This window comes from Anticarsia gemmatalis, chromosome 21 (genome assembly GCF_050436995.1).
Source record: "Anticarsia gemmatalis isolate Benzon Research Colony breed Stoneville strain chromosome 21, ilAntGemm2 primary, whole genome shotgun sequence".
Classification (NCBI taxonomy): Eukaryota; Metazoa; Arthropoda; class Insecta; order Lepidoptera; family Erebidae; genus Anticarsia; species Anticarsia gemmatalis.
This window is the reverse complement of record NC_134765.1, coordinates 8632551-8649330: the sequence shown is the minus strand read 5'-3', so window position 1 is coordinate 8649330 and position 16780 is coordinate 8632551. Positions and strand designations below refer to the sequence as shown.

The following is a 16780-nucleotide window of genomic DNA, read 5'->3' as shown; positions in this document are numbered from 1 at the left end:
AAAACTGAGCATTTTGAGATTTCTAAGCAACAAAATATTTTGATATGGTGTATTTGTTAAAAATAATATAATAAATTCCTTCCACATTTATCTTCTTACCGAAGCACATAAGTTTTGGGGCAGGTTTTGTATTACAGGGCATAGGTACCTCCAACAATATTTTGCTAACGAGTACTCATCTGAGAAAATAATGACTACCATTGACAACTGATTTATTGCTTTATTTTGTGATTATGTATTATCTGTGCTTTGTTTGACAACGACAATCTGACAAGTCTTTTTATTTTCCATGCGTCGTATTTTTGCGAATTTCTATAATTCATTCGTGTTTGGGAAGTAATAGAAGACGGATAGTCCTGTAATAGACTGTGCCCTAGTGGTTTCCATCTACCTACCTTCAGATTTGAGCCGTTACTTTGAAATTTTTCAACATGACATTGGGAACCTATAATAGACACCAAGCTCAGAAGAAAAAGTAATATTACCTTTCTATTTTATAGCGGGGTTTTATTATACGACCAGTATTTAATGGAATATTTTCTTTTCAGACAAGCTGCACTGGCAGCAGCGTTTCCTCAAGGCATACGCTGCCAGAAATGCCTGGAATATGGTCACTGGAGCTACGAGTGTACTGGGAAACGCAAGATTCTGGTGCGCCCATCTCGCACACAGGTCCTCAAGAAGAATCTGAAATCAAAGGAAGAAGGATCTTGCAGGTTCGTTATTGTTAAAGTTTAAATTTTCTAGAATATAACTCTTTTACTTCTACCCTCGGTTAAAAATAATTGTTTGAGATATTTGTTGGTTATTTTTTAATTAAATCTCTAAAAAATGTATTTATCTTAAAAGTTACTACCCTCAGTTGACCTTTTCTGTAGTTTCTGGATATTACTGATTATTTTATTTTAATTATTCACTACTTCTCTAGTTTAATTCTGTTAAGTAGTAATAATGGAGTAAAAAGATCAGTAACATTCAAGTTGGTTTTCAATATTATGTGGGTGATTAAATATTCTTTAAAGAAATTTTAATCATTCATATCACATTGTAGCCTCATTTGTAAGTTTTTTTTATTATTTTATTAACAGTGGCAATTCTTGCTGCAGTAAGGGGAGCTGCAAAATACCGAACAAAAAGAAACGCAATGATTCAGACTGCGTTGATTGTTCGGACAACAGTTCATCGGACAGTGGATCTGACTCTTCATCAGATGACTCCAGCTCTGGATCCGACAGCAACTCCAGCAGTGACTCCGAGAGTGACAGCGGTAGCAGCAGTGGCACCGAGTATGATTCATGCTCGGATTGTTAAGGAGGATGTAGATGGCACTGTATGTAACTAACGGTTGATACTCAATTTTTCAGCTTTAAATGTATACAGGCAGCATAAAATACTGCTATTAATGTAACTGGAGTAGGATTGTTAGATTTTCTCATTCTAATGTAATGTGTTATGTCCCAATGTAAAAGATATATTTTTATAGACTACCCACAATTTGTGTTAAACACTGCCCTACTATCTTATATTTTTGAGACTGTTCCATTTATCGCATGTTTTTAAGAATATATTTATTTTAATCTTTCTTATCTCTCTAGCTTTCTGACTTTAGTATTTGTCTTTTCAATTTTCCATATTTGTGTATAAGTGGAAGTCTAGGATTTAAATAAATGTTTCAATGTGGGTAGATGAGTATCAGCCATAGTTATGTCCCCAAGGGTATAGTTACGAATTGATGTAGGCTAAACATTCAGCAAGTCTATTCATAATGCTGGACATTAAGTAAGGACTTAGTAATTTAATGACACTGTTTTTAAGATATTTTTAACCTGCAGACAATTTTTATCTATTTATTATTTTTATGTAGAACATGGCACTTACTCATTCAGCATTTTTGTAAAAAAAAAGCGCAATTAATAGAACAGATTAAGCACATGTTGATAAAAATAGTCATTGGAAGTTGAAAAAGAATGCTAAATGGGTCTGAAGCCATTTTCCTAGTTTTAAAGCTGTGAACTTGTTGAATGTTGTAGTGAATGTTTCAAATATAAGATGCTATAAGTAAATGTGTGACTGAATGAGTGAGAAAATGAATATGTACTTAGAGATTTGATAATTTTGTGTTTGGCTTCATTTCCACTGACAAAATTTAAAAAATGCAACTCAAATTAGCCAAAGGATGTTTGAAAAACTTTTGAAATACATATTCTATTTACCGTTACTTGAAGTTAGTATGTGGAAATTTAGTCAATAGTATATGTTTGTGCTTTGTGAAATGCTGTGTTAATATATAGATTAGAATTAAAGTTAATTATCAATTACATATTTACATGTCATAGACGTAATATTTTCTAAGACTGTATAGTAAAATGTCTCTTCAATTAGTCTCAATAGAAAAAAAAAATGTAAGAATTTTGATATAAAAGAAAAATATAATTTAAATGGGATTTCTGCTTTTCTTTTACCTACTACCCTAATTACCAAAGCTTTTTCAGAATTTTCATTTGCTAAGATATAATGCTGTGTGACGAGTACTGTCGTTGCCATTTCAGTAAAGTAATTTGAATCTCAACTGCTATCTCGGCAAGATGAATAAAATTGCGTATGAGACACAGGCGCTACATGCTACGCTGTTATTGAAACGATGGAGAACTCGTAAATCGAAATTGGTTGTAAGAAGTACGTCGAATAAGAATATCAATATCCGTTAAGATTTTGAATTCAAACTTTATTTTTTCTGGGTTGCAGGTAGCTTTGTTTAACATTTACTTAACACGAAGTGCTTCCTTGTTGAGAAATTAATTCAACACGTAAGGACACGTGGTGCACTAGAAAATGGCGCAGGACCATTTTTATTAGTATACCCACATATACTTTCTGAATTTAAAATCAAAACCAACGGTGGTTTCAAATCTATTATGCAAATCGGGCGTAACTATAAACGACATGTTAGTAGTTGATATAATTATGCAATAAAAAGAAAGTTACATCTTCTATTGGTAATTTTCCCATAGGTACCCTTGAATACTTATACCATTCTTCCGTATTCCCACGACAATCGATATTTCACGAACCTTCCCAATTAAAACAAAATCTGTGTATAATATTGTTTATTGAATAATCACAAAGTCAATATTTATTAGAAAAATTACAAAACGAATTGAGAAAATAACATTCTTATTTGTACTGGCATTCAAGGCACTTATTGAATCATGATTTTAATCTTCATTAATTTGTACATAATATGATTTATTTTTGAGTAAATAGATCGCAATATAAATCAAATTGAAATAATAGGCATTATTTGTGGTATATAACAGCAACAATAACATTGATTTGACGTTTTAATGACAGTAAAAATCTAAATAGATCATTTCTAACAAGTCTTTTGCATAAACTTAGAACGCAACAGGTAAAATGCTATTATACGATACTATTATAGAGCGAAGGCGGCAGCGTCGAAGGACTAGTGATGAATATTGTGATTAAGATAATTACAGTGTATAAAACATTCCTACAGTGAAATGCACTCATAATTAGCCGATTAAACTATCAGTATTTATAGTACAAAAACTTATTCTAAAAGATGTATTGAATCGATTGAAGAACGCCAAAGGCGATTCCAGTACGAGACTGAAATAATAAGCTTATTTAAACCACTTTTAAAGGAACATAATATGACATAACACTGAAAGCAGCATAGTTACATTTTGTAATGTTTTCTTTAACAAAAAAACTTGCTAGATTTTAAACAATAATGACAAGAAACAATAAAATTAAGGCATTATGTTTAATCGAACAGTAGGTACTAGGTGTTACAAGAGGCACTTATGAGTAATATTATAATTAAAGACAAACATACAACAGACAATTTTAAAGCTATTTATTACAATGTAATGATAGTGTAAAGGTGGGTATTGTGTGGATTGGTCTGAAAAAGCAACTTTACAATAACAAATGCTGGCTAAATAGAGCACATGATATGGATTCTTAAGACATCTAACTCGTTAACAGATTGTTCTACTTTTATTTGCAATCTCTATAAGGACAATGACCCATTTTTTGTTGAAAACATTGTAGCATCATACACATTAGTCTTCGAAAAAGCACTAAGATTTCACCGGTGTATTCTTAGCAAATATCTGCTAGCTCTACCAGTTTATCTATAGAAGCACTTTTTGAAAATTTTACCAAACTACATAAACGGATTAAAATCTCGAAAACCAATCCACACTTCAAACTGAGCAAGTCATAACTTAGGCCGTAGTACTCGGCGCGTCTGGCAACACGTGAATAATCACCTTCCTCTTAGCATCGTAACTGAAGCTGTTCATCTTAAATATCCGGCTCTCATAGAACGGCTTCAGGTCGTTAATACTGATCTGTCTCGCGCGTTCTGTGAGGTCACGCTCGGAGATCTCGATGGTGGATTGTGAGTGGTTGTGGAGACCTCGCATGTAAGCCAGCTGGTCCATGGTGAGTTGACGCAGAATGTAGTATAGCAGCTCGCTGTGGTCTTTCTTGAATGATAGGTATTTTTGGAATGTCTGTAAAAAGAAACAGGTTTTAAGTCATTTTTTAAACTTATTGTCTTCGTCAACACTTTAAGTATTACTGATGATTTGTGATCAATATTCTAGATTCAGGTAGCATATTATAAAAGTTTAAAACTCAAACTTCTGTTATGTAAAATTACTTTGTTTCCACAACATATTGTCTAAGCTTTGTAGCTGCAGGCTTATGATATCAGTGTGTACGGATGTCCGTGCGTGTAGGCTTACATTCACTAGATGCTATAAAAAAAAACACACCTACTAGTTTTTCTGTTGTCAAGTTTCAGATTTTGACGACTCACAGAAAGCAGAAACTAAAATTTTAACAAATATATATAGTATGTATGTACCTGTCTCATGGCCCTCATGACGCTGTATTTCTGCGTCTCGACGAAGCTCTCGAGCATGGTGCGGATGGCCATGTTCACGTCCTCCTCCGACACCTGCGGCCGGAGGTGCATGCGCGCGTGAGCCTCTGACATGCGGATCACTAACGAATAAAAACAACAAATTAGTCACGGAAATATATATTCTAACAATATTGGACTGTCTTCGTGCCGCAATGGTTAAGGCGATCATCATTCCACCGTGTCATGAGGTCGCGGGTTCAATCCCCACACGGAACAAACATTCGTGTGATCCAAAAGTTGTATGTTAAATTAAGTAAAACCAGCCAACCTTGCGGAAATATTTTTGTAGTGATCAAGTGTGAACAATAACACAGAATGGCAGTCACTATCGTGGCGCCAAAGGCAGTTAAAAGTAAAAACAACTTTCATTCTTATTAAATTAATTCATAATGTTAACATATTTGGGTGGAAGTAAATCTTACCAGATTCAATATGTCTGACAGTGATGGGTAAACTGCCAGTGGCGAGAGATTCTTGTCGCAGCTGACTGTACATCTTAGCTACCTTGTCTTGATCCATGTTCTGTAACAAAACCCCATCTTGTTAAACACTTGAACAAGTGAAAACGGTATAAAATACTCAACCCAATCAACTCCCTCAATATGAACGCATATGTGCAAGAATGTATACGCTCAGATATTATCCTTTCTTAACAGTAGCTGTTATTGCATATTGGTAGTAATATGAACCCGCCATAATCTAATCATTGATATAAAATTACAGTTACATAAAACTAGAAATAAAATCTAATATATAAAATTCTCGCGTCACAGTTTTCGTTGCCATACTCCTCTGAAACGGCTTGACCGATTCTCATGAAATTTTGTGGGCATATTGAGTAGGTCTGAGAATCGGTCAACATCTATTTTTCATGCCCCTAAGTGACACAATTTTTTTTTATTTATATGGCAAAACAACGTTTGCCGGGTCAGCTTGTCATTGATATAAAATTACAGTTACACTCAAGTAGAAATAAAATAAGATTATAAATTAAAGTTACATGCTTAAACATCTAAAACATTCGTTCATATAAATAGTTATATACCTGTAGTTTCGGATGTACATTCTCCCTGGAGTATACAATATACTTTTTGAGCAGGTCTTGTGATAGTATGAACTCCGGGTCGGGAGCGTTGTTGTCTTCTAGAACTGTGCCGCGCTGCGTCGGGTGGTGACGTATGTGGGAGCTTACTACGAACCTAAAAATGTTGTTAGTCAGTTACATGTGTAATAATAACACGGTGATTAAAGTAAAGTAATTGAATCCACGGATGTTAACTAGCACAAAATGTAATAATCATAAACAATATCAGGTTATAATATTATAAAACGTTATGATTTTAAATACATGGAAGTTTTTTTTTTAAATAAGGTCCAATACACATTTTTAAATTACCAATAACATATTGTAATCGTTATTTTTAAATTAAATGCTCAGTTAAATTTATTTGAAAGCTTTGCTCTTTGCCATATTGAATGCTTAATTAATATAACATTATACTTACTTAGCCAAATGCACGTCTTGCATAGGATCAGCCTCGTCTCTGACTACACACAGTACATCAAAACGCGACAGAATGGGCTCTGACAAGTTCACATTCTCTGTGAACGTGAGTGAGGCGTCGTAGCGACCGCCGATTGGATTGGCAGCGGCGATTATTGAACATCTGCAATGTTAAATGTTTAAAGTTACTACTCTACACTACTACTCGCACTTTAGTCAACTTTAGTACAATATTTGCTATACTCAGGCCGTTACAAACGTGCGAACTACTTCAGAATCATAGGTATGTAACAATGTGTAAGTGCGAGCAAAGACTCTGATAAAATGACATGACTTAGTTCGCACGTTTGAAAGCGCCCGAGTATAGTTCTCTTTTCTTCTTCAGTATATCAGGTATAATCTGCAATAAAGAGTTTGAAAGTTGAGGGATGAAGTCCTCTATGCCTCGGAGAGTCACTGGTCGTATCTATTATCTGTACCACTATGAGAGAAAAATATCAGTGTACCTGATTGTAATTGTGCACACTACAAACTAAGTCGAAATTGGTCGACATGTTCGAATATCGATTAAGACATATTTGTTGCTCCCACATATCAGTACAAAATTCATACCTAGCGTGCAGTGACGTGACGATGCCAGCCTTAGAGATAGAGATGGACTGTTGCTCCATGGCCTCGTGGATGGAGGTGCGGTCCTGGTCGTTCATCTTGTCGAACTCGTCTATCAGACACACGCCGCGGTCTGCCAGGACTAACGCCCCTGCTTCTAGTGTCCAGTCCCTGTCATAAAAAATACATTTGTAAATACCTTTTCAAATAGTATCAAATATCATGCGTAGATTGTGCAGAAAGCAAGTCAGGTAGACTACTACTTGACTTGCTTTCTTTCTTTAATGCACTATGGCTACTAAGTCATAATGCATTATATTATGCTTCCGCTGTTTGTGAAGACGCGAGTCAAATAAAGAGTGGTGTTTCAGGAGACAAGTATTTATCTATCAGTTGATCAGTCCAAGTGCAACTAGATATTTGAGTCACAAATTGTAAAATAATGTAAGAACTCTAAAATAGTTAAGGTGGTCGCCACGCTTCTACCATTGTATCGGAAGGTCGGATTACCACACGGAACAATTATTATTTGAGTTTCATTTGTTTTACAAATAGTTGTTTTGAGCCTGTACTTTGTTTGTTGTTCGTAAATGTCCTCGGGACACAAGAGTAATTCTAAGTGCATCCTGCATTTAGAATTGCTCTTATGTTCGCTATGCTCGCTTGTCTATAAGAAAATAAAGAACTTGTATTTACCTGGTAGTGGGATTCTTCCTGACGTAAGCGGTAAGACCGACGGCGCTGGCACCTTGGCCAGTTGTGAAGATAGCACGAGGTGCAATCTACAATACGAAAGTAAAATAAAGTACACAAATACACAGATCCACAGTCAAGTGTCTTGTTTTAATTAAATACTTACCTCATATTATTATAGTATCCTTACTTTAAGCAGCATAAAACATAATAAGCTTAATTAAAAGTTTTGGAAGAATGATTTTGTGAAGTGATATGCAATTGAATTAGTTGCTCTAAACATTTAGACCAAAAATATTTATTTGGATATTCAAATGAATGTTACATATGTTATGTTAATTACGAGTTACCTTTTCAGTGTACTTCAAGAACTGTGATTTAGCTGTACCGGGGTCACCGCAGATGAGGACGTTGATGTCGCCACGCACTTTGTGTTTCTCACCTATAAGGAGATGAAATGTTTAAGTAAATTAAACGAAACACAACATCGTTGATAAAAGGCAACACATTTTGAAAAACATAATAATGCACTTGGATAAATAAGCTACAGTGCAATTTTATGCACCTGCATCGCGAAGGTCCTTAAACGCACTAGTCACATAGAGGTACCGTTCCTATAAACTTGAATAAAATACTTGATTACATTATCCTGTCATGTCATGTAGATTACAATTTTATCCTACAAAGTTATGAGTAGAGGAGTGTTATAGACATAGAAATTGCTATTCTCCATACCTGGATTCTTAGGTTCCCCTCCAAACAGCGCTAGAGCGAGTCCCCTCTTGATATAATCGTGTCCATATATCGAAGGTGCAATACTCTGTACGATTCTCTCTCCGATCCTCGGGTCTTTGGACAATTTGATGATGTTGGCAATATCTTCATCAGTAAGAGATTCTACGATGTGCTTGCAATCCTTCACCACTATGTAATTTGCTATTATTACTGTTGCGAATACTGGGAAACCCTGGAAAATGGAAAAGGGTACATGAGGTCATCATATTATTATATATTTTTGGAATGTTTTATATTAACTTTTAAATCAGCAGATTTTCGTATTTGTGTGATTTTGTGTCGGATGTTTGTATTATAAGTAAAGTTAGAAAACTTATTGGCCAATATACAAGTAGTGTTCAACATTGTTCATTCCCAAATTTATGAGATTAACAAGAAATAGATCAGATTTTAAGAAACCATGACGTTATATTTTGTTTGATATATTATTAGGTAGTTGAAACATCAAATACTTAACTGGATGAGTACAAATAACATAAACCGAAAATATTTTCTTGCAGACTTGTACACAGCATACTAAGTTTATTTCTCACCTGTTCCGTATTAAGTGATCCATCATAATTATTAGTGTAAATTCCTGTAAGGTCCACTTCATCTCCCGGCTTGCACCTGTCACATAGATCGGCTAGCAGTATGCACTCTTTAGAACGAGGGATACGACCGGCGGGGATGCGGCCGGGTGATTCTTGGATCGTCACCTTCTGATAGTTGCGGTATACTGTTTGTTCCATGTTTACCTGAGAAATAATGTTTAATTTTGTTTCAGCATGAGCTGTGAAATACGTTACAAGCATCTCACAACTTTTTCGTCTCTCTCAGTGGTTAGATTTGCTAGTCTCTCTTTGGTCAGTTTTACGTAATAGTAAGTAGTAGTTGGCGACTTAGTTAAGTTTTTATTTCGACTGCCTTTTTGTCTAAGAATACTATGCAAAGAATTATATCAGGGAGGAGTACTCTATAATCTGTTCATAAAATTAAGAAAATGGCTTTAGGATTAAAAAAATGTCTAAAACCAACAACCATGATCTAGAACACTATCTCAAGTTGTTGCATATGAAAAAAACTCACCATAAACGGCCCAGCACTCTGACACTCAGGACAACTTCCAGGCTTTACTTCAGAATTCTGGGACTGTACAAACGGTCCCAGGATATACCCGCACCGATTACAATCATATTTGACCACAGATAACTGCGGCAACACGCCCGTGGTGGCCGTGATCACACCCACTGTCCTCACTAGCTGGTTCAGATGAAGTTTCCGGAACGTTCTCAGCTCTTCTATGAGAGGCAGATCTGAGATGCGCACGTGGATCTCTGATGTTACGCGCTCGTAGCTCGGGAATATTTGGAGGACTATGTCTTTTGCTACCTGTAGATAAATAATGTAATTTATTTAGCGGTCCAGAAGTATACAGAGTTTACTACAAGATAAAAACTTGGAATTGCCAGATTAAGACCAAGTTGAGTAGAAGACCAGAGGCACAATTTTTTTGTTTCTATACCTCATATTATGTATTGGACAAATGTCTCCTTTTGTCTCTATTCAAAACTAATACAATCTTAGAAAAAACTAATGAAACAACCATGCAAAAACTGATAACTCTTAGACCAAAAGAAAATTTTAATCTTGGTAGAATACCTCATCAAATATCTGCAGCATCTGGAAGGGTGCTTCAGGTAAGAAGTATGCAAGCACTTGTTCACGTCGCGCCAGTACATCGAACTCTACATGGAAAGACGCCTGGTTGTGTTCACACATACGCCTGATACGCTCCTTGTAAACGAACTGGCCTTTACTGTTTGTGTATGTGCGGAGGAAGTTCTTGAATCTGTAGGGAAAATTTAATAATTTAGGATCAAAAACATATTTTATTAGGTAAAGTATGTCTAATAATCTATACAGGGACTTTTTAAGTTGGCTTAGATGTGCATTTTTATCATTTATCCCTAAAGAAAATTATTCAAACACTCAGGCGTCTCATTAGTTCAGATCATTTCAGAGAAATCTAGTTCTAGTAGTTAAGACGCTTATCAGATTTTTGCATAAAATCCCAACACGCTCCTGATAACCAAGAGATAATAAAAAAAAACTACTGGAATAAACTAAGCACCAAAGCTGCCTCAATCTTTACCCACAAGGTCAGAACAAACAGAATGTCCCGTCGTATTTATTTAAGGGTTGCACAATCTTTCAATCATATTTTTATGCAATGCAATAGTTACATTTATTCTCTCTGTAATAATAATTAAAACACTCAATGATACAAACCTGTTAGCAATTTCAGTTCTAGGTCCCAACATAGACACCCATTCCTTAGTAGTATATCCTTTAGTGTCTTCCAAGTTCTCAATACTCTCGATGCCTTCCTCCACCTGTTCCTCAGTGCCCATAGCAGCCTTCTCAGCGGCACGGCGGCGTTTAGCGCGGGGAGCGCCTGTGCTTTCCTCGTCTGATTCATCTGTGTAATTACATTTAGAAAGTTTAAAACTAAACATTGAGTTTCATCACAGCCAACAATACAAATAATGAACAAAGCTCTATGTGCTTAAATTTTTAAGTTGCTACACTTAGTGCCCTGCCTCACTAGGATGCCATGGCGGCGTCGCTGGCTAAGTCTCCAAGCAATTTGAATTGAAATGTCACGTTGCCACACCATCCCCACATGAGGTAGGTTCAATATTAACTGCTTGGATACGTAGCCAGCGACGCCGCCATGGCGTCCTAGTGAGGCAGGGCACTAGCGACTTAAAAATTATATCAGCAAAAATCAACTACCAACTTATTCTGGCACTCAAATATTAAACATGGGCTCTCTCCCATCCTTCATGTTATTATCAAAGTCAGTATACCATTTCAGAAGTTCAAAATATTTCTTACCATATAACAAGTCTCGGTCATCTCTCCTCATCCTCCCTTCATCTCTGTCACGTCTCCGCAGCTCCTGCTCAGCTGCCACACGGTCTTGGATTGACATAGGATCATAGTCATCTTCATCCAGATCTTCTGCATCATACCTGTCCAGTGCTGGCATAGGACGGTAATCTCTGTGGAGTCAGGAAAACATAATGTAAAAATTTATGAGGTAATAAAATTATGTGCTTATATGTTTCCAATTTTGGTAAAAATTTTGATAGGGATAAAAAGTGTTTATTTTTAGCCAATCTATGCGATAAAAACCAAAAACAGCAACATTTTGAGACTTTTTAATTTTCGTCGAAAAAGTCCAGCTTCCTATAGTAACGAGAGAACTTCAAACCCATTTTGTCAGCAAACGGTGGGTCGGATCTAAAAAACTCAAGGGGCAAAAAGTGCTTATTTTAAGCCAATCTATACATTAAAAGCAAAAGAAACATGATTAATGAATTTTTCAAAAATCGTGAAAATTTTTTAAGTCCTAATCGCCTTGCACACCCTTTGCTACACTCCAACCAGCACTCTAGCAAGACTTATATAATTAAAGTTAAAGGGACAAAGGCAGTTTAAAATTCAAGTCCATTTAGTTATTTTTACTGAGGATCAACACAGTATTTCAACATATTATTATGCTTAGCAAGAAGCATATAGTATTAAATCATACACAATACAAGCAATGCCTAATGTACGGTAATTCTTCATGGTTTAAACTTTAGACAAATAAATGTTTATCATTATATAAAAAGAAGTTAGCTCTCATTTTAACTCACGCTTCCATATTGTCATTGAACAGTTCCTCTCCATCATCCTCTTCTTCTTCAGGATTATCACCGAGGATGGCACCTTCATCTTCAAACATCTCATAGTCTCGCGCCGGCGACGTCATGCGAGACCTCGCTCCATCCCGCTCAGACGGCGTGTCGGGGGTTGGGGAACTCTAAAAGAAGTTAGAACAAACCTTGAATATATATAACTAAGTATGTTTATAAAATGGATTTGTTTATGTTTGAGCACAAGTACTGAGCAAATACATCAATTGTAATATTGAAATTTGTTATGTATGGAGGTTTTAGACCGTAACAGTCTTTAAAGCTCAAGATGTTTTAAGGTTAGATGAATAAATATAAAAGTGGTAATTATTTCGTAAATAATATATCAGTCACCATTATTCTAGATAATAACGCGTTAAATTCATATGCTCGTGGTTTTAGAGCGTGTATACAAATACTTTTTTACCATCAAAGTTTGTAATGCAGGACGCCGAACAATGCCAAAATATAAACTTTTATCTATAAGTTTTAGACCATTGTTTTAGGTTAAATCCAATTGTATTCGACACTTACCATTGCTTTTAACCTTATTACACTAAAACTTTAACGAATAAACACTTAATATTATGATAAACACGAAAAATGCGCTAAAACTTAACGTTACAAAAAACAAACAGGTTAACTATTTAATGTCAAAATTACGCGCGAACGCGAACTTCAATATTAGTCAATTCAATATTAGTCGAACTGTCAATTGTCAAACGACTAACTAAATCGCATAATCGGAGTATTCGAAACGAGCTTAACAGGTTAAAATATAAAAATATGTTTAGTTACATATTTTACTTTCTTGCACGTTATTTTTTAGATGTATTTTGATAAATATTGTTATCATTTAAAATAAAATATTTTTTGTATCCAAAAATTCGGATACGTTCACAAGTTGACTTTTGTCCGAAATGCAATGAACACACTTTAACCTAAAAATAATTGACATTTCACATTTATTTTGTTACCGATGTCGTAATGTCAATAGGTATTTCACAAGTTTAATAATGAAAATATGGCTAAATACATCGCACAAATTATAGTTCTTGGCGCCCAGGTGGTGGGACGAGCCTTCGCTAGAGCCCTAAAACAAGAAATAGCTGCTTCTCAGGAGGCAGCGAAACGAGCTGGTGGTGGACCTGAAGGGACCAGAAGAGCTGCAGCTAATGCGTCCACGGGCCTCACTTTAGAAGAAGCTATGCAAATTTTGAATTTAGACAAATTAGAAGCAGAGAAAATTAATAAAAACTACGACCATCTATTCACGGCGAACGACAAATCCAAAGGAGGTTCCTTTTATCTGCAATCGAAAATTGTGCGAGCGAAGGAAAGAATAGATGCCGAATTTAAACATAGTCAGAGCACAAAACCTCCACAGGATGAACCGAGTCGACCAAAAGACACATCATGAAACTTAGTAAATTAATTTGGGTTATAGTTATTATTTCTAATGTAGATATTGTTTTAGTTAAAACCATCTTGAGTTTTGTAAAATATTTTATTGCGTAGAAAATGGATACCACAATAGTGACTAGAATACATCAGTCTTCATAATATACATTGTCGATTACGCATGAAAAATTATAATAAATAAAAAAATCACAATTTATGTGACACTATTATGCTAGAGCAATACAAAAAATAAATAGAAATCAATAATAAATTGTTATGCTAAACACTGACTTTTACTGCTAATCCCGATACAACAATAAGTTAAAATACTAACACTTGATAATGTACTATAGGTCTACAGGAGTATGTTCATGTTATCTACAATACCCATTAAGGGCATCATTAAATCCATAGAGAGAGCTAATGGACTTTTTTTACCATATCTCGATTAGTCCTGTAGGCCTTGGGTACATCACTCACTGCTAAGACATTTCAAACTGCCTATTTTATCTATTGTGCTTCAAAGCGTTTATATACTGAATTTGTGCTTGGCAACATGTAAATATTATTTCAGTCATAAATATTACTTATTCTGATGTAGAAGTAAAAGGCCAAGAATGTTACATGATGGTAAATAGTAATTGTTGAATTACAAATATCTTTGGCTGATCTTAACACTTCTGCAATTCTTACTAGATATGTAAAAACATTATTCTAATTACACCTATGGTTACAATTCCTTATATTAATATAAATGCAAACCACATAAGGTTTAAAATGACTAGAAATAATTGCATAAAATGGAATGACACAATGGAAGAAATTGAGCAAAACATTTGGATACACACACCAATATTTTAAAAGAGATCTAAAAGGTATACCAACAATCTTGTTCCCACTCCATGTATAAATATCACTTCTCAAAAATGTTTATTCTACTCCCTTTTCCAAAAATGGATTTGATGAATTCTTACATTTAATTTAACATCTTAGACTACTCTTATTCAAAATGTTTCTACTTGAATATTTTAGATAAGATATAAAATTGGCAAAACTTATACAAACATGTTCATGATCTTTTTCCTCCAAGTATAGCAGCTATTTTTAAATTAATAGGAACTAATAAAATAAAAGGTACATCTTTAAATTATAGAGATTGCTTGACCAGATCTGTTCCCCTTAGGGCTTTACATCCATGAGGACAACTACTTCATATGGGCTACACTCAGACAGGCCTAAAGTGTTGCAAAGCCAACCATAGAAACCTTTTTCAAAATCGCACACATCCTTCCACCAGTTGGCAGCACTGAAGGTAAGTTGGACTATCCCAGCATACAATCCCAGTCCAATAGTGAAAATTACAATCAGAAACGGATATGACAAAATCACAATTGGAGCCAACAATACTTTTTTAATGCAGCTAAAATTTTCGGTCACATGAGAAAATACATTATACCAGGCAATTGTGCCCATGTAAAAGGAATAGATAGCAGAAATAAGTGAAACAAAAGGTATACAGAGTAGGCTGAATAGAAACACATGTGGCCCGTTGTACAGAGAGCATTTTGAGATATCCATCTTGTTGTACTCCTCAGCTACGATTGCTGCCTCAATTATCTCCAATTCTTCTCTAGATATGTTCAGTTTCACATCAACATTCTGACCCTTCTTCTTACCCCTCTTTATAGTTCCAGTCATAGTCAAATATCCATCCTTTGAATTATCAGTCAGAGAGCATTCAGGCGAAATGGAACCTTCAGATTCAATACGCAGAGCAGTTATTTCGGTATCAGTGTTCTCTGACTCCATTATTCCAGGAACAATGTTCACTCGTTTTTTCCTTTTAGCACTGTTCTTCAGGCTGTCTGTCATGTTGCCCATTTCAAAGCTGTTCTCGGACTGAGTTTGGGACAGACTATTGGGAGTAGCTGATGAACTTTCATTGTGATCAGAGTTGAGAACTTTGCAGCTCTTCTGCAAGTCACTTTCGTTTGCATCTCGCAAATCTCCATGGCTGGAGCAGGCATCAGACGAGTTTTCATATATTGGAGACAGATCTATTATTTCACGACTACTATTTATAGTAGAAAGAGCTTGGTATCCATTTTTCTGGATGCTTTTAAGAGATTCAGAATCTCCATTGCAGTCATTCATATCTTCGTCATTGACATCGTTGATTATTGGCAGGTTGATTTTCATGTTGGACTTTAGGCCTTCCATCGTTGAATGAATTATACCGTTGACATGCTCTGAGACAGGAGAGAGGCCGTTTTTGTATTTTGTTTGTGCGTCATCAGCAGCACCCTGTAATTAAAATAAAATTGGGTGAAATTTTGAGAATATCCAAGTAAATAAGCAGCTAGGTACAATGTATGTGCAATATCTGAAATCCAATTTTTTTACTGAAACAATGCTGTATTCAAACTGATTTTTGTTTTGAGTACATTAATATAAAAATTTAGATTGATAACTTTCCCCTTGGTCTATCTTAGAGCCAGTAATTTAAACAACTTCAAAATAATACTTGTATTTATAACACACTAAGATGTACCTACACACAAACACGTTGTTTAGTAACTCAAGTGATACAATACTGATTCTCATCAGATCAGTATTATCTTCGAATACGAGAGGATGACTACAGTCCGGTACTTTCCAATAACAAAGGCGAAAAATAGCTAAATTGTTTACAAATATAATTATGGTTATGACGCCGAAACAGTGTAAATCTAATAATGTAATCACATAAACAATGCGTAATCATAATAGTTAAATCATGTGCAACTATCTCTGAATTCGAAACAGTTAATGCTGCAGTAAATCTGCAGAATAATATTATCTTTACCTGTACAGTAATTATATGATCAACATGACTGGCTATTGTATTCTGTTTTTTACCATTGCGCTTCTTTGGCAGAATAAATATAGGTTGCTCCACTTTGGCCATGGCAACTTACGGTTTAGAGATCGCAAGAATACACAAAAACCACTTAAATATTCACAAATATGTTAAAAATCTAGCCGACCAACAATAAACACACTACCGGCCATTATTATACTACTAATTTAAAAATCATCGCGTAAATTAAATTA

At 35.1% G+C, this 16780-nt stretch overlaps 4 protein-coding genes across 6 annotated transcripts; 2 read left to right on the top strand and 2 right to left on the bottom strand.

Moving 5' to 3' along the window:
- The first annotated feature begins 247 nt into the window (after positions 1-247).
- Positions 248-2444, top strand: LOC142982236 (uncharacterized). Of its 2 annotated transcripts, none has more exons than XM_076128642.1 (3): positions 248-475; positions 549-716; positions 1107-2444. In XM_076128642.1, the coding sequence occupies exons 1-3, from the start codon at positions 432-434 to the stop codon at positions 1309-1311; spliced, it is 417 nt and encodes a 138-aa protein (XP_075984757.1). In that variant the 5' UTR covers positions 248-431; the 3' UTR covers positions 1312-2444. The 2 variants fall into 2 exon arrangements, with proteins under 2 accessions (XP_075984757.1, XP_075984756.1); XM_076128641.1 differs by having other exon boundaries at positions 249-475; positions 1089-2444.
- A 648-nt stretch (positions 2445-3092) lies between these two features.
- Mcm2 (DNA replication licensing factor Mcm2) lies at positions 3093-12951 on the bottom strand. Its single transcript, XM_076128507.1, has 16 exons — positions 12821-12951; positions 12248-12414; positions 11442-11608; positions 10833-11022; positions 10203-10392; positions 9630-9932; positions 9095-9298; positions 8502-8733; positions 8117-8208; positions 7770-7855; positions 7077-7244; positions 6466-6627; positions 6006-6159; positions 5383-5482; positions 4901-5040; positions 3093-4544 (listed from the first exon to the last, which is right to left on the bottom strand). The coding sequence occupies exons 1-16, from the start codon at positions 12821-12823 to the stop codon at positions 4254-4256; spliced, it is 2649 nt and encodes an 882-aa protein (XP_075984622.1). The 5' UTR covers positions 12824-12951; the 3' UTR covers positions 3093-4253.
- A 284-nt stretch (positions 12952-13235) lies between these two features.
- Positions 13236-13971, top strand: blp (mitochondrial import inner membrane translocase subunit Tim16). The gene has a single exon (XM_076128669.1). The coding sequence runs from the start codon at positions 13311-13313 to the stop codon at positions 13704-13706; it is 396 nt and encodes a 131-aa protein (XP_075984784.1). The 5' UTR covers positions 13236-13310; the 3' UTR covers positions 13707-13971.
- LOC142982249 (uncharacterized) lies at positions 13780-16741 on the bottom strand. Of its 2 annotated transcripts, none has more exons than XM_076128668.1 (2): positions 16645-16741; positions 13780-15991 (listed from the first exon to the last, which is right to left on the bottom strand). In XM_076128668.1, the coding sequence occupies exon 2, from the start codon at positions 15905-15907 to the stop codon at positions 14867-14869; it is 1041 nt and encodes a 346-aa protein (XP_075984783.1). In that variant the 5' UTR covers positions 15908-15991; positions 16645-16741; the 3' UTR covers positions 13780-14866. The 2 variants fall into 2 exon arrangements, with proteins under 2 accessions (XP_075984783.1, XP_075984782.1); XM_076128667.1 differs by having other exon boundaries at positions 16533-16738.
- Positions 16742-16780: the final 39 nt, after the last annotated feature.